The following is a 16,654-nucleotide window of genomic DNA, read 5'->3' as shown; positions in this document are numbered from 1 at the left end:
CCTTGTTGTTCGACTCAAAAAATGACCATTATTCTGTTATAGGAACCTGTGCCCTGTGAGTCTCCCAATTTTTATAAAGAAATTTGAGTCAAAAGTTAAATGAGTGAGTACAGGCATAAAATATACCAGAGACAGTATTTCTCAAAGGGTGGTCCAGATTTGGTGTAATATGTTTTTTTTAAATTTAAAATTCAAAACCGTTTTTCTCAAACTGTCTGCCAGCAACTCCAAAGCCTTATAGTGTGGTGCGTATGTGTTAATTATTTCCCTTCGCTACCATAGACCATACCATAGTAATATTAAATATACAGTATGTTCGCTAAGCACACCATACAGTACATGTGCGCCAAAGGCCAACCAGAACCTATTACACTATAGGTCGATCTTATGGGAAGACTTTGAATGCGGCGCCGGCGTCCTGTATTCACTTCCGTAAACAAAGGGTTTACTTCCGGTCGTGAACACATGCGCTAGTCGGGCAGTTCTTTTTCAAAACACTGTAATAACTGTACAAAAGACATTGAAATTGTCCTTAAACCTTCGACTACTAATTAGCATACCGAATACAGATGAAACCATTTCGTCTTTTCCTCTTGAGCTGGATCTTCTAGCGTAAGGACAGCTAAGTAACCAAGCTAAGTAGCCAAACAAGCGTTAACGTTACTTTTTCTCATGAGTGCGGGGAAATATGGAGATAGACGCTCGGGACTTTTTGAACTCTCCTCCGGTTAAGACCGTCAGATTTGGAGGCAGTGTTGCGGAAACGTTAGCTAAACACAAACAGGTGAGTGGTGAGTTTGCCAACTTACCAGTTAAAACAGTTGAGACTGTATTTAAGTTATGCTCGCTAACGTCAGCTAGCTATTCGAACGCTTACATGTCTGGAAGGTTTTAATGAATGAAAGCTTTTTGTTGCTAACATTCCATTAACAAGGACACCGGGTACTGGCTGTGTATGATCTGCTGTAGGGTTGTTCGATTATGAAAAAAATACATAATCACAATTATTTTGGTCAATATTAAAATACCGATTACTTACCACAATCACTCATTGACTTTTGGAAAGATGTTGCTATTATTGAAGTTAAAAACATTGGAAAAGTTAAACAAATCAAAAATGAAAATGCCTAGAACTGTGACATTTCCCTTCATACTTTTCCCATTTGAACATTCTTTTTCTTCATTCCAGAGCACAAGACCAAATAAGATGCAAGATGTGCAAATAATCGTTTTTCTAGATTATTCTGTTTTTGTGATCATTAGGAGCCGAAAGCATAATCACTAAAAATTGTGATTAATTGCACAGCCCTAATTAGCTGTTTCTCTTCTTGTTTGCAGGGAGACTCGAGTGACTACGAGCTGCTGAAACATCAGCTGGCTGATCCTGATATAAGGGTAGAGTAAAGCATCAGTGTGGTTGAGCTGACCTGGGATCTGTGGTGTCACTGTGGGTTTGTCAGCTCTCTCTCTCTCTCTCTCCTCTGACAGGATGCTCAGATCATCAACTGGCTACAAGAGTTTCGGAGTTCTGTGACCCAGCTGACCAAGGACCATGAACAGCTCATCTACACTATCTTGGTGAGAATGGAAAGGCAAGACGGTTGAAAGCTCAAAGAGTGCTCTCATTGTAGCTCATCATATTCAACTGCCTGGAAAAAAAACCCAATGGGGACCTGCACCACGTTAAGAGCTGACATCATTAGTCCGTCAATAAGTTATATATATATAAGTCATAGGTGTCCTTCTTCAAGAAAATGTTACGTTTTTTTACTTTTTAAAAAGCAAATTCCTAATACAGTTTGTGTCTCTTTGTAGTCAAGTTGTGTCTTTTTGGTCATTTGTGTTTCCTTTGGGGTTGTTTTGGGTCTCTGTGGTCATTTGGTGTCTCTTTGTCGTCGGTTTGTGTCTCTTTGTGGTAGTTTTGCGTCTCGTTTTCACATCATTTTGGAGTGTTATCACCATATCTGTGTCTGAAACATTGGAAATGCTAGAGCAGATAATAAAAAAATAACACTCAAAATGCTTGAAGACAAAACTTGTTAAAGAAGTTCAACTACAATCATTAGGTCTGAGAAAAGTCTTTTAGTTCCATTCATTCCGTTTAGGTGCTGCACCTAAACCTCTGAAATATTTTTATTTTCTCAGGCACTTGTTTAATTACTCTGTGTGTGTGTGTGTGTGTGTGTGTGTGTGTGTGTGTGTGTGTGTGTGTGTGTGTGTGTGTGTGTGTGTGTTTTTCTAGAGGCTTCCGTGGGTGGGCCGGAGCCAGGCTGTGGTGGAGGAGTACATGGCCTTCCTGGGGAACCTGGTCTCAGCCCAGACTGTGTACCTGTGCGCCTGCCTCAGGATGGTCGTCTCCCACTTCACGCCCAGTAGGTGGCCCTCACTGCTGGTAGAATAATCCTGAGTTTTTAGAGTAAAATGCAGAATTCAAGCTCTCACAACAGTGTCGGTAGTTAAGTGATGTTAGCTATTTTAACATTCATCACTGGTCTGTTGCCTGACTGTCAGCGATTTATGTTAGCAAGTTTAGAAAATTAGCACCAGCCACCAGCCAAATGCTGGCAACCAAGTGGGCGCTCGATTCGCTGCACTCAGCAGCCAACAAAAGCAACGGTAATCTATTGAGTGGCTGGTAGATTTTGGAATCCACCAGCCACAGTGGCAGATGGGCAGAACAGTTAATTTCCAACCTTGGTTTTCATTAAAGTGTGAGTTTACATCTGAAGGCAAAGGATAACCGTATAACTCACGATAAATAAACATCTATTAAAGTGTACTCAGTTCAGCTGCTTTCAGTATTCTGCTGAAATACAAGAAATTGCTTGTTGATGTTTTTTTAAAGATTATTTTTTGGGCTTTTTTCCACCTTTATTTGATAGGACAGCTAGGTGAGAAGAGGGAGAGGGGGGAAGATATGCAGGAAATCGTCACAGGTCGGATCTGAACCCTGGACCTCTGCGTCGAGGCATAAACCTCTCGGTGTATGTGCGCCTGCTCTACCCACTGAACCAACCCGGCCACAAATTGCTTTTTGATTTAAAACAAATGAAAGGAAATCATTTCCATCGTTCTTTTTTTATTCAACTACTTGAAAGTTGAATTGAATATAAAAGGCAGCACTAATAAAAGAATCAGTTTCATTTTAAAGTGCAGTTTTCTGCTGATATTTTCTTTCACCTAACACAAAAGGTCTCTGCATGTCTTTCGAGGTATGTCGCAGGCTTTTCGCGATGGGTTTATTGCGCCAGTTGATATTGCGATGACGAATAGAAAAAAAACTATATATATATATTGTGCAACCCTAGTGGCCATATAATGCGTTTTACTGTATCCCAGCATCAGTGACTCGCGGATATTGTTTAATGTGTGTGTTTCTCGTTTCCAGAGAGAGTGACCATCTGTGAAGCGGGGGTGGATATCTCGGATTCAGATGACGAAGATGAAAGTAGGTGTCCTCCCTGTTATTTCAAGTGACTTTTCATTATGTTAAATGTTTGTTTCAAACACCAGAAACCTCGTGTGGTTCGGTTTTATATCTGACCGAGGTGTGTAATTGGGCAAATAGTGGGATGGTGGAGAAGGAAGGGCAGGGAGAAGTGGGAATGTGAAGCAGGGCAGCGTTAGAGAACAGCTTACATCCTATCCTCTAATTCTTTGGATAAATATAAATGGTTGAATAATAAATGGTAAATACAAACTCTTTCCTGCTCCTTTTGATTTGTTAAGACCTCCCCCGAAACTTTGATCAGTGTCACCAGGCGCTGCAACTCATCACCAGATACGTCCCATCGTAAGTCTCTTGTTTTGTCTTCTTGTATTAGTTTAAGTGGTTTTTTTTTATATTTCATTTAAAGCTTTTCTGTCTTACAAACAAGAAACAAGCACAGCAGAACACTACAAAGACAACAGGCTATTTTACCAATGAATGTACGCTTGCAGTGTCAAAAAATTTCATAACAGTCCCCATCAGATGTTATTTAGCAGCACTTTATGCCAATCAGATGAACTACAGCCGGGCTCATTTACATTTGTAGTCTTAGACCACTAATATAGAAACGGGAGACTGAAGGTGATTTGCCACCGGCTTGGTAAATAGCCTATATGTTCTAAAACATATCTATCTATCATGTACTGTATATCTCAAGGATAACCTTTACTAGGAATAAGCACTGTGACAAAACGAAACAAAAGAACAGGGAGAAAATAATTCTTCCACAATACAGAACTCGCAAAACTGTTTAGTATAAGGGGACCATTCAGAGTAATACTTTACCATTCTTTATCACAAAATCCCATAAATGCATATGTACTGTATGTAATGTATGCATGTATGGCTTCCGATACCAAAGGGTTAGGGGGTTAATGTAAGGCATAATGTTTATGTGTTTAAGTCCCTGCCCTTGTAATTTTTTCTGTATTGTACTGTAAAGGTTTGTCCTCTTCTTTCAGCACGAGTCGCTTTCTGATGCCCATTCTTCATGAGAACTTCCCCTTTATACAGAAATCCTCCAGAACACTGGTGAGAGGCAACTGAGTTCTGATTCACTTCATACATGACTGCCAACATGGCGCAGCCGTGATTGTTGTACCACATCACACTTTTGATGGTGATCTCAAACAGCAGCACGTGGTTGATGGTAGGGGTGGGGGAAAAAATCGATACAGCATAGTATCGCGATATTTTTCGTGGCAATACTGTATCGATACACAGATGCCAAGTATCGATCTTTTATAACATATGTGTTGGTCAGTTTGTCTGCTTGACAATCCCATTTTGTAGCAATATAATTGAAGTTAGATGAACAAACAGAGAAATGTATCTTTTTAGATAAGATGTTGACAAAATTGTCCTTTTGGGGACATCATTTGAAATTGGAAAAAGTTGGAAAAAATGTAATACCTTTCAATATATCGCATAGAATTTTTTATTTTTTTTTATTTGTTTTTTTCGTGTGTGACGTATCGTGATTGTGTTGGTCTGGTTTGATAACGCTAGTTGATGGTGGCCCCACCACCCAGAAAACATGCGGTTACTTGAATGAGGAAACAAACCTCTTAGGCTGTGCGGAGGCAATGAAGAGGTTCAGCCGTCATGAGACCGTGCCACTGGAATCGGATTAGTTTGGGCTGTTTGAGTGCAGCACTGATATGAACGCTCAAACAAGCTGTGGAAAAACTCCAACCTGTCACTGTACCTGCCACACAAACATCCTTTTCATTTGTTGCTCAGACCTGATGCACATTATACATACATGTAGTGTATATTTGGTTACACTTTACTTGAAGGTATCTACATAAGAGTGACATGACACTGTCATGAACGTGTCATAAACATTGTCATAAACGTTTATGACATAACGCTTCTGTCAGTAAGTGTCACTCGGCAAATATGAAGCTGATGCAGATCATCTGCAAACTGCCAAAAAAACGCCCCCATAATCAGCCAGTAAATTGTGCATCGTTGATTGATAGTTTGTTGCTCTCCACAGGAGTGTTACGTCCACAACGTCCTGAGGGTGACCGTGTACATACCGTCAATTCGACGAGACGTTCTGGAGTTGATCATCGGAAAGATGCTCAAACTGGATGTAAGTGGGTAAACTGTGTGTGTGTGTGTGTGTGTGTGTGTCTGCTCCTGTCTGTAACAGTGTGTGTGTCTGCTCCTGTCTGTAACTGTGTGTGTGTGTGTGTGTGTGTGTGTGTGTGTGTGTGTGTGTGTGTGTGTGTGTGTGTGTGTGTGTGTGTGTGTGTGTGTGTGTGTGTGTGTGCTCCTGTCTGTAACAGTGTGTGTGTCTGCTCCTGTCTGTAACAGTGTGTGTGTCTGCTCCTGTCTGTAACAGTGTGTGTGTCTGCTCCTGTCTGTAACAGTGTGTGTGTCTGCTCCTGTCTGTAACATTGTGTATGTCTGCTCCTGTCTGTAACAGTGTGTGTGTCTGCTCCTGTCTGTAACAGTGTGTGTGTCTGCTCCTGTCTGTAACATTGTGTGTGTCTGCTCCTGTCTGTAACAGTGTGTGTGTCTGCTCCTGTCTGTAACAGTGCGCGCTCTATATTACAGGTGAGTGCGTCCCGTTCAGACATCGAGGAGGCAGAAGAGAACGCGGTGCAGAACCAGCGGGCGAAGGAACCGACTGAGGAAGGACTCTTTGACATGGTAACAACCAGCACTGGTCTGAGGATTCCTCTGGGTCTGGGGCAGATTTACCTGCTGCACATTATATTAAGGTTATTCCCATATAAAAAAGGTTATAAATATAGAATAGAAAAGGTAGATGTTAAAGAATGATTTGAATGACAATAAATAAACTAAATAACTAGAAAGGACCGCAAATGTAAGTGTGCTCATTGCTGAAAATGTATTTGTTATAACGTCAGTTTTAATACCTGGGTATTTGAAGACAGCTCATTCATGGCGGCGATTGTTATAAATATACAGATAATAATTATTAATATTAATACACTGGTTAATGTGGCTCAGGAAAGGGAAGTTTGGGGTCCCCTGCTGGAGCTGCTGCCCCCGCGACCTGACCCCGGATAAGCGGATGAAGATGGATGGATGGATTAATACACAGACTATAATCAATAGGATGAGGATGATTCCTATTGTTATCATTTTAAGGATGATGATGAAGGTCATTATTAATATTCAGTTTATTAGTACCGTGATGTTGCTGATTATCATATAGTTTATCAGTACTATAATGATGATTATTTTTATAGTCACTAGTGTTTAGAGGTGGGCAATATGGGGAAAAAAATTAAATATCACAATAATGACAGTTTTGATAAATAATCAACATCCAACATTTAAGACGATATCTAGCCTCATATATCGATGTCGATATATTTATATATTGCTCAGTCATTCTATTGTTGTTGTTATTATTATTTGGTAAAAGGTAATAATATGACTATTAGTTACTTATATATTACATAAATTTGTTTGTTTTTTATAAAACACAACCGGTTACATGCATGCTGGGGCAGAGCAAGATAAAAATAAATGAAATGTCTGCAAGAAAATATATAGTATCCATACATCACGCTAGATAACTGAGAATGTGAAGAAATGTGACTGCACAGTGTAGAAAGGGTGTGATGTGGCTCAGAGTGAAGACCGGATCGGCCCTCAACCACAAGATTGGTGGTTCGATACCCAGCCTCACCAAGACACTGAACCCACAAGTTACTGTATGTTGCCACTGCTCCTAATGCTTAGGATGGGTTAAATGCAGCGTTTGAATTTCAATACACTTACTGCAATTGTGTGTGAACGAATAAGAACGAATAAGAATACAGTTTCTGTGTGTGTGTTTGTGTGTGTCAGGACGAGGACATGTCGGCAGATGGTCCCTGTAGGACGACTGTGATGGCCCACCCGGTGGCTGACAGGCTGGACAGTCTCATGGCGGTTCTGATGGCTTATATCAAGGACTTCTGCCACATCAATGGTAGTAACACCGCTTTTACACTGAAGAGCAGAGTTCAGCCCACATTTCCCGAAACGGGGCTGACCAATAACTGAGTGAAATATGTTTCAAAGCATTTCACACAACTAGAGATACACCGATGACAACTTTCTAGGCGGATTCCAGTTTTCATTGAGTTAGGCCAGCCGATACCGATTTTAGCCGATTCCGATTTCATTTTTTCTAACCACTTTACAGCACACATGCAAATATTTATTTTCTATCTTTTCTTTAATAGAACATTTTGCACAGAACATAGAAAATGTTTTGAACAGATAACTATAAAATAGAACTATATAAATGACTCCTGGTGTGGGAAATTCACACACATCTAAAGTGCAGTGTTAGAACCATTTCCTTCTTTTCACATCCAATATCCAACTAAAAATATTTGATTTTGGTGTCGTCCCTCCACGCCCTACTTTTTCCTTGCAGGTGTTGCATATTGCAAACTTGTTATCTTCTGCACACACGCTGAAGAATTTCCAAACAGCTGACATGTTGCAGGTTAATTCACGAGGGTCCCCTATATGTCCAGAATAGCGCGTACACGCGCTTCACACCGCGAGCGGGTACGCGCGACACACAGCGGAAAAGTTGAGAGAAAGGAAAAAGAGACTGTGCTGTCGCGTCCGTGTGCGCTTGCGTCCTTGATAACTGTAACTCGTATAACTTTTGCATCCTTGTGAAGTGAATGTTTTTGGCTGTTAAGTGTGTCACCCTCTTCTTTCCTTTTGTTTTCTGTCTCTCAGGCTCTCTTAGTGTGGAAAGGACTAAGGATCTGTACAGAGATTTGTTGAGCGTGTTTGACAAGCTCATTCTGCCAACACATGCTTCCTGCCATGTCCAGTACCTACTCTTTTACCTCTGCAGCTTCAGAGTGGTCAGTACTTCCCACACTGTGCATGGTGTATGTGTAATGATAGGAAACGGCAGTATGTAGCATTTAGCCCTCAGTCTGGTCTTCAGCAGTGAGACTCCTGATTAGTTGGACTGAGGTCAGGTGACTTGACTTGGACCAACAGACACAGTCAGAGACTGTGGCTGGTGAACAGAGTGGAGCATTTAGCAGCTAAAGAGTCAGATATTTCATACAGGAGTGGGTGGAGACCAAACCTGAGCTTAAATAGAATAGAGGACGGGGCGGTGCGCGGTCACGCAAGGCTTGTATCATGCAAATGCGCTTACAGTTAGTTGTCATTACTTAGAATTCCTCATGGGGGAGACCGAAACTACTCACTATAGCTTTAAAATAGACCATAAAGTAGGGGATGCTTTCGAACCTGTCAATCAGGACACAGGCTTGGCAATGCTAACCATGCTAACACTGTGGACATTAAAATAGACCTCAACTTGTTTTTGGCCGTTGTCCATGTTTTCATCTTAAACTCTGACCCTCTCACTGTGTCTTTTCAATTCATCAAAGTTGAGTGGAACATTTTGGTCGCCTAAAAATGTCTTGTTCTGCCGACCAAGCTAGCTAACTACAGCTAGCGTTGGCTGGTAACTTAAGGGGATGTCTGCAGATTTCCTGTTCTGCTGTACATGCAGATGAATGTCTCCAGCACCCGGAGGTCCGTGTTTACCCGCTGGTAATTCCCTGCTAGATGACTCGCGTCAGGCGGTTGAAAATCAGCAACCTTCCCTCTTTAGCATTTAGCTTAGCGCACTGCAAACATGAACAACACTGGCTTGGCCAAGTCATCCTCCGCAGCTCCATCCTCTCATCAAAAATCGTCGCGTTCAGTTTAAAAAAAAACCCGTCACTGGTGCTACATGTGTTCCAGTGCTCCAAGTAGCCAAAAATCAATGAATGCATCTTAAGTGTCCAATTGAAAAAAATTTGTCGTCAGTCAGTCATAATTCTATCACTGGCTGACAGTGACAATAAAAATTCTAATCGTTCTCATGCTGTTAAGAAATGTTCCACTGACTGTCCAAACTCTCGCTCTCTATTACATCAACCCACGATCAAGTGTAAACTGCCTTATCACGAATCCCCTATGCTGCTATTCCCATACACTTAAGAAAAGGAATGCTTATTTATGAAGGAGGTCTAATTTAGTTGTTTCAACTACTTTGATGAATATAAAGCGCATGAAGATTTCCTCCTCGTCAATTCCATTTGCTAGAAAACAACGGAAAAATGCCTCAAAGCTGCTGTGTGGTGATATTCAGTATCAACTATGTAAAGAACCCAGAACTTAGTTTTTATAAGCTTTTATAAAGACTAAAGTGGTCACAGACTGCTGATTCTTCACATCTGTGTCCACTCTTGTCTTCATAAAAGCTCTGTTTTAGGGTCAGCAGCTTATAAAAACTTTTGGGTCATTTACCCTGTTAGTGGTATATATCACCACACAGCAGCTTTTAGGAATGATTCTGTGGTTTGCTAGCAGATGAAATTGACAATGGGGAAACCTTCCCGAAACACAAGTCAATGGAGAGCGGTAAGTTGTTTTCCCCTCTGGTGGGCGTGGCTTTCAGAGTACGACGCGATGCGCTCTGTCTCTGTGCTGCTTGTGAGATGAGTCCTGTCTGGAGTCCTGTATGTATCGTATTTCCTGTGTCCCAGGCGTTGGCCGAGGCCTTCCTGGATCACCTGTGGAAGATCCTGCAGAGTCCCTCTCAGCCTGCTGTCCTGCGCCAGGCTGCTGCTGGATACCTGGGGAGCTTCCTGGCCCGGGCCAAGTTCATCCCTGTGCTGTGAGTTCACTCTGCTGCAGAAAACACAAAGGCAGCTTGGAGCCAAAGTGAACAGTTTATTCCTCTGTGCCCATGTTGATCCTGCTGCTGTTCTAACTAAGTGTGCACCGCAGCACTGTGCGGGGCTGTCTAGACCTGCTGCTCTCCTGGACCCATCGCTACATTGACAGCCAGGACAGCAGCGGCAGGCAGGCCTGCTGCGACATCAGCCTGCATGGGCCCTTCTACACCGCCTGCCAGGCCATCTTCTACACACTCATCTTCAGACACAGAGCCATGCTGGAGGGCAACATGAAGAAAGGTACATCACCTGCCAATCAAACATGACCGTTTAGCGCCCTGACAGGACGCTTTCACTGGAATCACTAGCCATGTTTCCATCCACCCGTTTTTATGCAAATGAAGTAATATCGAATGAAAAATGACTTATGCAAACAGTCAAATTCAATTGGATTTTATGAACATCGACACAAAGTTTGTACGTTCGATCTCATCGGATTTTTTTCTTAATCGTTTAACGGCTTGTGCAATAAACACTGATGGAAACGTTATTTGCCGAATAAATAATGAATTGCGATTACGTTTTAGGTCATTTTATGGTTGCAACCGGCCATAAAACGAAGAAGAAGTTTGAGGTAATTTCCTTTGCAGACATGGCGGGTTCCGACAAAGGCAGATACAAGTAGACCAACGAGGAGACAAGAGACTTTTCAATTTAATTTACCAGCGAAATATGACGGCTATTTTAGAAAGCAAAAATTTTTGTCGTCTGGCATTTACGTGCATCTTCATGATCATAGCGATGTTTTGATGGCGTCGTCGTCGTGTTATTATAGCTTGATTAACAAAAACACAAATTGCTGAAACCACATTTACACCAAGGTTCAGGTTACTTTACCTTTTTAGGAAGAATTGCAAGCCAGAAATATGAATGTTTCATGGTTTATCAGTGAGTTGATTATACATGTTAATTATCAAATTGAGAAGCACAAGAGAGCAGAAAATATTTGCTGCTTACAGTTTTAAAATGCAAAGCTTCAGGTCCTTCAGGTTCAATATCACACATTCAATGAAAATTAATTTGTTAAATATATTTTAACAAACCATTGAACTATGTGTGTACATTTTCCAGAATACTGAAAATTAGTCATGATATGTTTGTTTTTTAAGCAGCTAACCTTTCCAACCAGCAGCCCAAAAATGGAAACCATGGCAGCAAATCCACATCAAATAATAATATAAGACCTCTCGTTTTGTAATAAGCAATAACAGTTGAATGAATCCAAAGTCACTGTGTGTGTGTGTGTGTTTGCGTGTGTGTGTGTGTGTGTGCGCGTGTGTCTCTGTCTCAGGTCTGGAGTACCTGCAGAGTCTGAACCTGGAGCGGCTGGTGATGTGTCAGCTGAACCCCCTTAAAGTGTGCCTGCCTGCAGTCACCAGCATGTTTGCTGCCATCACCAGGTACCCCATTTATATTTCAGTTTGCTTTTTAATAAAACAAGGAAGTACTTTAGTATCCACGTATGGCCATTTTAGGACGAGGGTAGTATAATAACATTCAAAGTAAAGTTAGGCTTTGCTGTCGGCTTCGTGACTCATTTTAAAAAAAAGAGAGAGATAGAGAGTGTGTGTTTACTGCTGCAGCAGCCCTCATCCTGTCATGTTGCTCTATAGGTGCTGCTCTCAGTATTCTGCTCAAATATAACAAATTGCTTGTTGAATTTAAAACAAATAAAGGGAAATCATTTCCAACATTCTTTTATTTAACAAATTGAACATGCAATTTTCTACAGATATTGTCTTACAACTAACACAACAAAAATCTCAGTGTCTTTAGTAATAGGTTTCCCGATGTTTATGGCGCCAGTTGATATTGTGATGACGACGAGACAACGATATATATTGTGCGGCCCTGCCACAGTCCGGAATGAGACTGCTGCAGGAAGTGTCCGTCCCTGGTCAGTCACGGCAGCGGCCGCTGTTGTTGGTGTTGTTTTGTTGCAGGACGTATCAGGTGGTGTTCTGCTACACCATCATAGAGAGGAACAACCGCCACGTGCTGCCGGTGGTCCGCAGCTCTGCCGGGGGGGACAGCGTGACCACCAACACCAACCCTCTGGACAGCTTCTTCCCCTTCGACCCCTACCTGCTCAGGAGGTACGCCGGCTGATCGCGCCCCTCCCTTGTGGTTTTGCCGCAGATAGTGTGTAGGCGGCCGTACGCATCACGATGCATTGCCAACGATCCGATACATTAGAAGATACATTATGCAGCAGCCACCGATGCCATGCGATCTGATTGGGCCCCTACTTGCGATGCAGTGCGATGCAACGCCATTTGATTTAACACAATGGGGCAAATAATGATGCTCTGCAACTCAGCGTGGTACAGAGAGTTTGACTTCTTTGGTTCATTGTGTTCGGTTTGCTTTCACACTGCAAGCACACGTCTCCGCAGATACAGACACCACCTAAGTGATAATTGAGAGGGAGTACTTTTGTGTTAGTCTATACATAGTTTTTAGGAAATTCCTGCATATTATACCTTTACCTCTCTGAAGAAATACAAATGTGTTGGAACCCGTTGTATGATTATTTTTTTTGCATCAGGATTAAAGTAAAAACTCTTCAGCAGATAATCGCAATCTTTGAAGGGATGAGCTGTGAAATGAACCTTAATACTTGCCGTTGGAACTAGTAGCTGACCTCTGTTTGTATGTGTGTGCGTGCGTGCGTGTGCAGGTCCGGTCATCTGATTGAGCCTCTGTACCAGGTCTGGGAGGAACTATCGGATGCAGAGCTGCTTCCCACCAAAACAGGACAACAGGTGAGATGACAGAAAGGTGGCCAAGGTCCGAGCAGTACCTTAGGGTTTTCTTAATGCAGTGACATTAGGTTGGGGGACTTGCCAGGTTTTTGAAGAACCAGAGCTTTAACTAACCATTATTTTGAATATTGACTATTTTCCCTTCACAAATACACAGAGCCCAAGGTGACTGATTCTGACAGTCCAAACCCCAGAGACATTTACTCAATTAAACTATGGTGTAAAGCAGTAGCTTAGTGACTTCTTGTTAGACCCTCCCTGCCTGTCTTTCAAACTCCACAGCGTAGTCTTTTTGTAGTCTCAAAGCCCGAGCTGAGATGATCCTGTCCCGGCGAGTAGACTCAGCCGGTGCAAATGTTCTGTGGCTCTGGAGGAGCTTTGTCTGGCTGGGACATTGACATGTGGATTGGTGTAAAACAGCTTAAGTGTCCCTCTCAGCCCCCTTTTTTTCTGTGGTAGGACTAAAGTCACACGTGCGTGCGGTAGTAGAGCGAGTAAGATAGTGACGGTAATTATCTTCGTAGTGAGTAGCGACTCTAGAGTCATCAAAAGTTAACCCTCTCCTTGATTTCATTTTGTTTATGGAGAAGGAGAATTGCAGCGCTACCAAGCCACGGCCGAGCGGCGTGTGTCGCCGCGACGTGTAGTTCTATTTTTCGAGAGGTGACGTCAGGCTACGCCGTAGGGTCTCCACGTACGTAGCCCCGACGTAGATTTAACGCAGAAGCATAAATTGGCCTTAAGTGAACATATGTGATCATATAGGCAAAAATACGTGGAAATGTATATGTATTAGGTAAAAAATGAGAGAATATGAAAAGTCTTGTGTACTGGATTAGGAATTTATTGTCATTGATTTCCAGGTTTTCAAACTGTGTGTTTGTGTGTGTGTGTGTGTCAGGGCTCGCGGGAGGACGAGGACGACTTCCTGTGCGGGGAGACGCCCCAGACCGAGGGCATTGTGGGAATGACCCCCAGCTCCTACGACTCGAGCCTCCGCAGCCCGAGCGGCGTGGGTTCCCCCCCCATCGGCTTCCAGAGACCCTGATCGTGCACATTACGTTCACTTTCTAAAGATTCAAGCACAAACTGGAGAAGACACGAGCCAGTCACACTTGGAAGAGCTGTGACGGATCTATTCATCCAACAACAGTCATCTGTGTTAATAATGAATGTAAAAGTTCAGTGTTTTATTTTCGGGGGGAAATTATAGGTCTACACAATCAAGACTGAACTTTTTCAAGTTATGATCAGTCACAGTTCAGGCCATGTTGGCATGTGCAAAATCTGTGCAGAAACTCCAGTGGAAGCAACAGTATCAGTGAGAGACTCCATATGATCAGAGGACTCATAGACTGGTGCAGCATTAGTCTCTTTGTTCTGCATGGGAGAAAATTCAGCTCAGTTTGAATTGAGCTTGATGCGTTGTTATATAGCGTGTGCAGTTTTGAGGCAATTGTATTTGTTTATTTGTGAAAACTCATCATGCTGAAGCCTGGTGCGGAGAGAAAGGTGAGATCCGAGAGCTTTGACTCTGCATCATATGGGCTGCATCTCCTAACCCTTAAATTGCCTCCCCGACTCCTCCACTTTGCCTCCTTTCCTTGCGTCTTAGTCCCTCCCACCGAGAAGGCACAGGAGAGACGTGAGGAAATCATAGGAGGAGAGAGGCAACGAGCAAATGTGTTTTAGAGGGATGAGACGTCCTTTCCTCCGAAGCGTCACATGAATTCGTCAGCTGTGTGGGCGGAGTCAGCAACAGCTTTCAGCTGCACGGCTTCCAGGAAGCCTGCTCTCTGTATCCTCGCTCATAGCTCCATGATGATCCCTCCGCGACGCTCGCACCTCGTGGCAGAAATAAGAGCTCTGAGATGGCCTTCATGGAGGAGGGACAGAACGACTTCCGGTTCAGCCGAGGACTGAGGAGTCGAGGAGCTATCACGTAAGGGTTATGAGATGCAGCCAGTCTGCAATACATGCACCCTTGGATCATCACGACGATATCATGTTTTTAATATAAAATTGAAAACCGTGTTTATCAAGCTGCCAGCAACTCCAAAGCCTAATAGGGAGGTGCATATGTGTTGTTTTCAATGTTAATAATAATAAACTCTTATTTAAATTCAAACATTTGAATTGGCCAATTTTTTTCTGTTGTCGGACTACAGCAACTAAGCCGACCGTTTTGCGAGAATGGGTCCAATTAATGTCACAAATGATCAGTGTGACATTTGAAGGAAATATGGAGAATTACAGTTTACAGTAACTCTCAACTGCCAAGCTGGATGGATGGCTTCAGACGCTGCTCTCCCTCTCCTTTGCCTGCTCCGTGGCCGGTGTGTGTGAGAGACAGCCCGGTCAGCGAGCTAGTTACGCCCGCAATCTCGTGTGGAGCATTATAATCTATAACTTCGAAAAACCACAGGTTCCAGTTAATGTTATAATGGATATGTGTGTTGTGTTATTTAAAGGGGAACTATGCAGTTGTTTTTTTTTAGCTTAATTTAATAATAATAATAAATTGAATTTATATAGCGCTTTTCATGGACTCAAAGTCGCTTTACAGGGCAGGGTAGATTATAAAAACATAACAAAACAAAACGAGCAAACAAAACAAGTAGAACAAAACAAGATACAGATGAAAAAGGGAGGGGGCAGGTGGACTATGGGTAGGCTGAGGTGAAGAGATGGGTCTTGAGGCGGGACTGGAAGATGGTGAGGGACTCAGAGGTGCGGATCTCTTGGGGGAGGGAGTTCCAGAGCCTGGGAGCTGCTCTGGAGAAGGCTCTGTCCCCAAAACAGCGCAGGTTGGACTTTTGGATGGAGAGGAGACCGGCTGAGGTGGATCTGAGGGACCGTGAGGGTTGGTAGGGGGAGAGGAGGTCAGTGAGGTATGAGGGGGCCAGATGGTGGAGGGCTTTGTAGGTGAGGACCAGGATTTTGTAGGTGATCCGGTGGGAAATAGGAAGCCAGTGGAGTTGTTTTAGGACTGGAGTGATGTGGTGCCAGGATTTGGAGCAGGTAATGAGGCGGGCAGCTGAGTTCTGGACCAGTTGGAGTCGGTTGATGTTGGTAGAGCTGATGCCGAGGAGAAGTGAGTTGCAGTAGTCCAGTCGGGAGGAGATGAAGGCGTGAATGAGTCTTTCAGCAGCGGGGGGTGTGAGAGAGGGTCTGATTTTGGCGATGTTGTGGAGGTGAAAGAAGGAGGTTTTAATGAATTGACGGATGTGAGGCTCAAGGGAGAGGGTGGAATCAAAGATAACGCCAAGGTTGCGGGCCTGGGGAGATGGGGAGACAATGGTGCCGTCGATAGTGAAAGTGGGGTTATTGGTTTTGCTGAGTGTGGATTTGGAGCCGATCAGAAGGAATTCTGTTTTGTCGCTGTTAATTTACCTGAACTGAACAGCTTCGGAGTCATTGGAATGGTTATATGACTTTTTTCAGAGTTGAATGGTGGTCGTCTCGCTCCCCCCTAGCGCCTGTTACTATAATTGCCACTGTTTCATCACACCCCCGACCGGCCCGTCAGACACCGCCTACCAAGAGTCTGGGTCTGTCGAGGTTTCTTCCTAAAAGGGAGTTTTTCCTCGCCACTGTCGCAATAGCCACTGCTAATGCTTGCTCTTGAGGGAATTATTGTAATTGTTGGGGTT

The 16,654-nt window shown here is 43.1% G+C and overlaps 1 protein-coding gene across 1 annotated transcript; it reads left to right on the top strand.

Annotated features, from left to right (window-relative positions):
- Positions 1 to 421: 421 nt before the first annotated feature.
- On the top strand, positions 422 to 15,129 carry rrn3 (RRN3 homolog, RNA polymerase I transcription factor). The gene is made up of 17 exons (XM_039825755.1): positions 422 to 784; positions 1,339 to 1,395; positions 1,489 to 1,578; positions 2,243 to 2,372; positions 3,389 to 3,448; positions 3,730 to 3,793; positions 4,453 to 4,522; positions 5,493 to 5,591; positions 6,059 to 6,154; positions 7,328 to 7,451; positions 8,222 to 8,352; positions 10,045 to 10,175; positions 10,289 to 10,476; positions 11,528 to 11,636; positions 12,180 to 12,332; positions 12,917 to 13,001; positions 13,903 to 15,129. Exons 1-17 carry the CDS (start codon positions 689 to 691, stop codon positions 14,047 to 14,049), a joined length of 1,830 nt encoding a protein of 609 aa, XP_039681689.1. The 5' UTR covers positions 422 to 688; the 3' UTR covers positions 14,050 to 15,129.
- Positions 15,130 to 16,654: the final 1,525 nt, after the last annotated feature.

The sequence above is a fragment of the Perca fluviatilis genome, chromosome 15, assembly GCF_010015445.1.
Source record: "Perca fluviatilis chromosome 15, GENO_Pfluv_1.0, whole genome shotgun sequence".
In the NCBI taxonomy this organism is placed as follows: domain Eukaryota; kingdom Metazoa; phylum Chordata; class Actinopteri; order Perciformes; family Percidae; genus Perca; species Perca fluviatilis.
Note: the sequence above shows the minus strand (reverse complement) of the source record. Positions and strands in the feature narration are given on the sequence as shown.

Coding starts and splice junctions, on each gene's coding strand:
- rrn3 (XM_039825755.1), top strand. CDS start 689: ATGGAGATAGACGCTCGGGACTTTTTGAACTCTCCTCCGGTTAAGACC. Junction 5,592..6,058: donor GAAAGATGCTCAAACTGGAT/GTAAGTGGGTAA, acceptor TCTATATTACAG/GTGAGTGCGTCCCGTTCAGA. Junction 13,002..13,902: donor CCACCAAAACAGGACAACAG/GTGAGATGACAG, acceptor TGTGTGTGTCAG/GGCTCGCGGGAGGACGAGGA.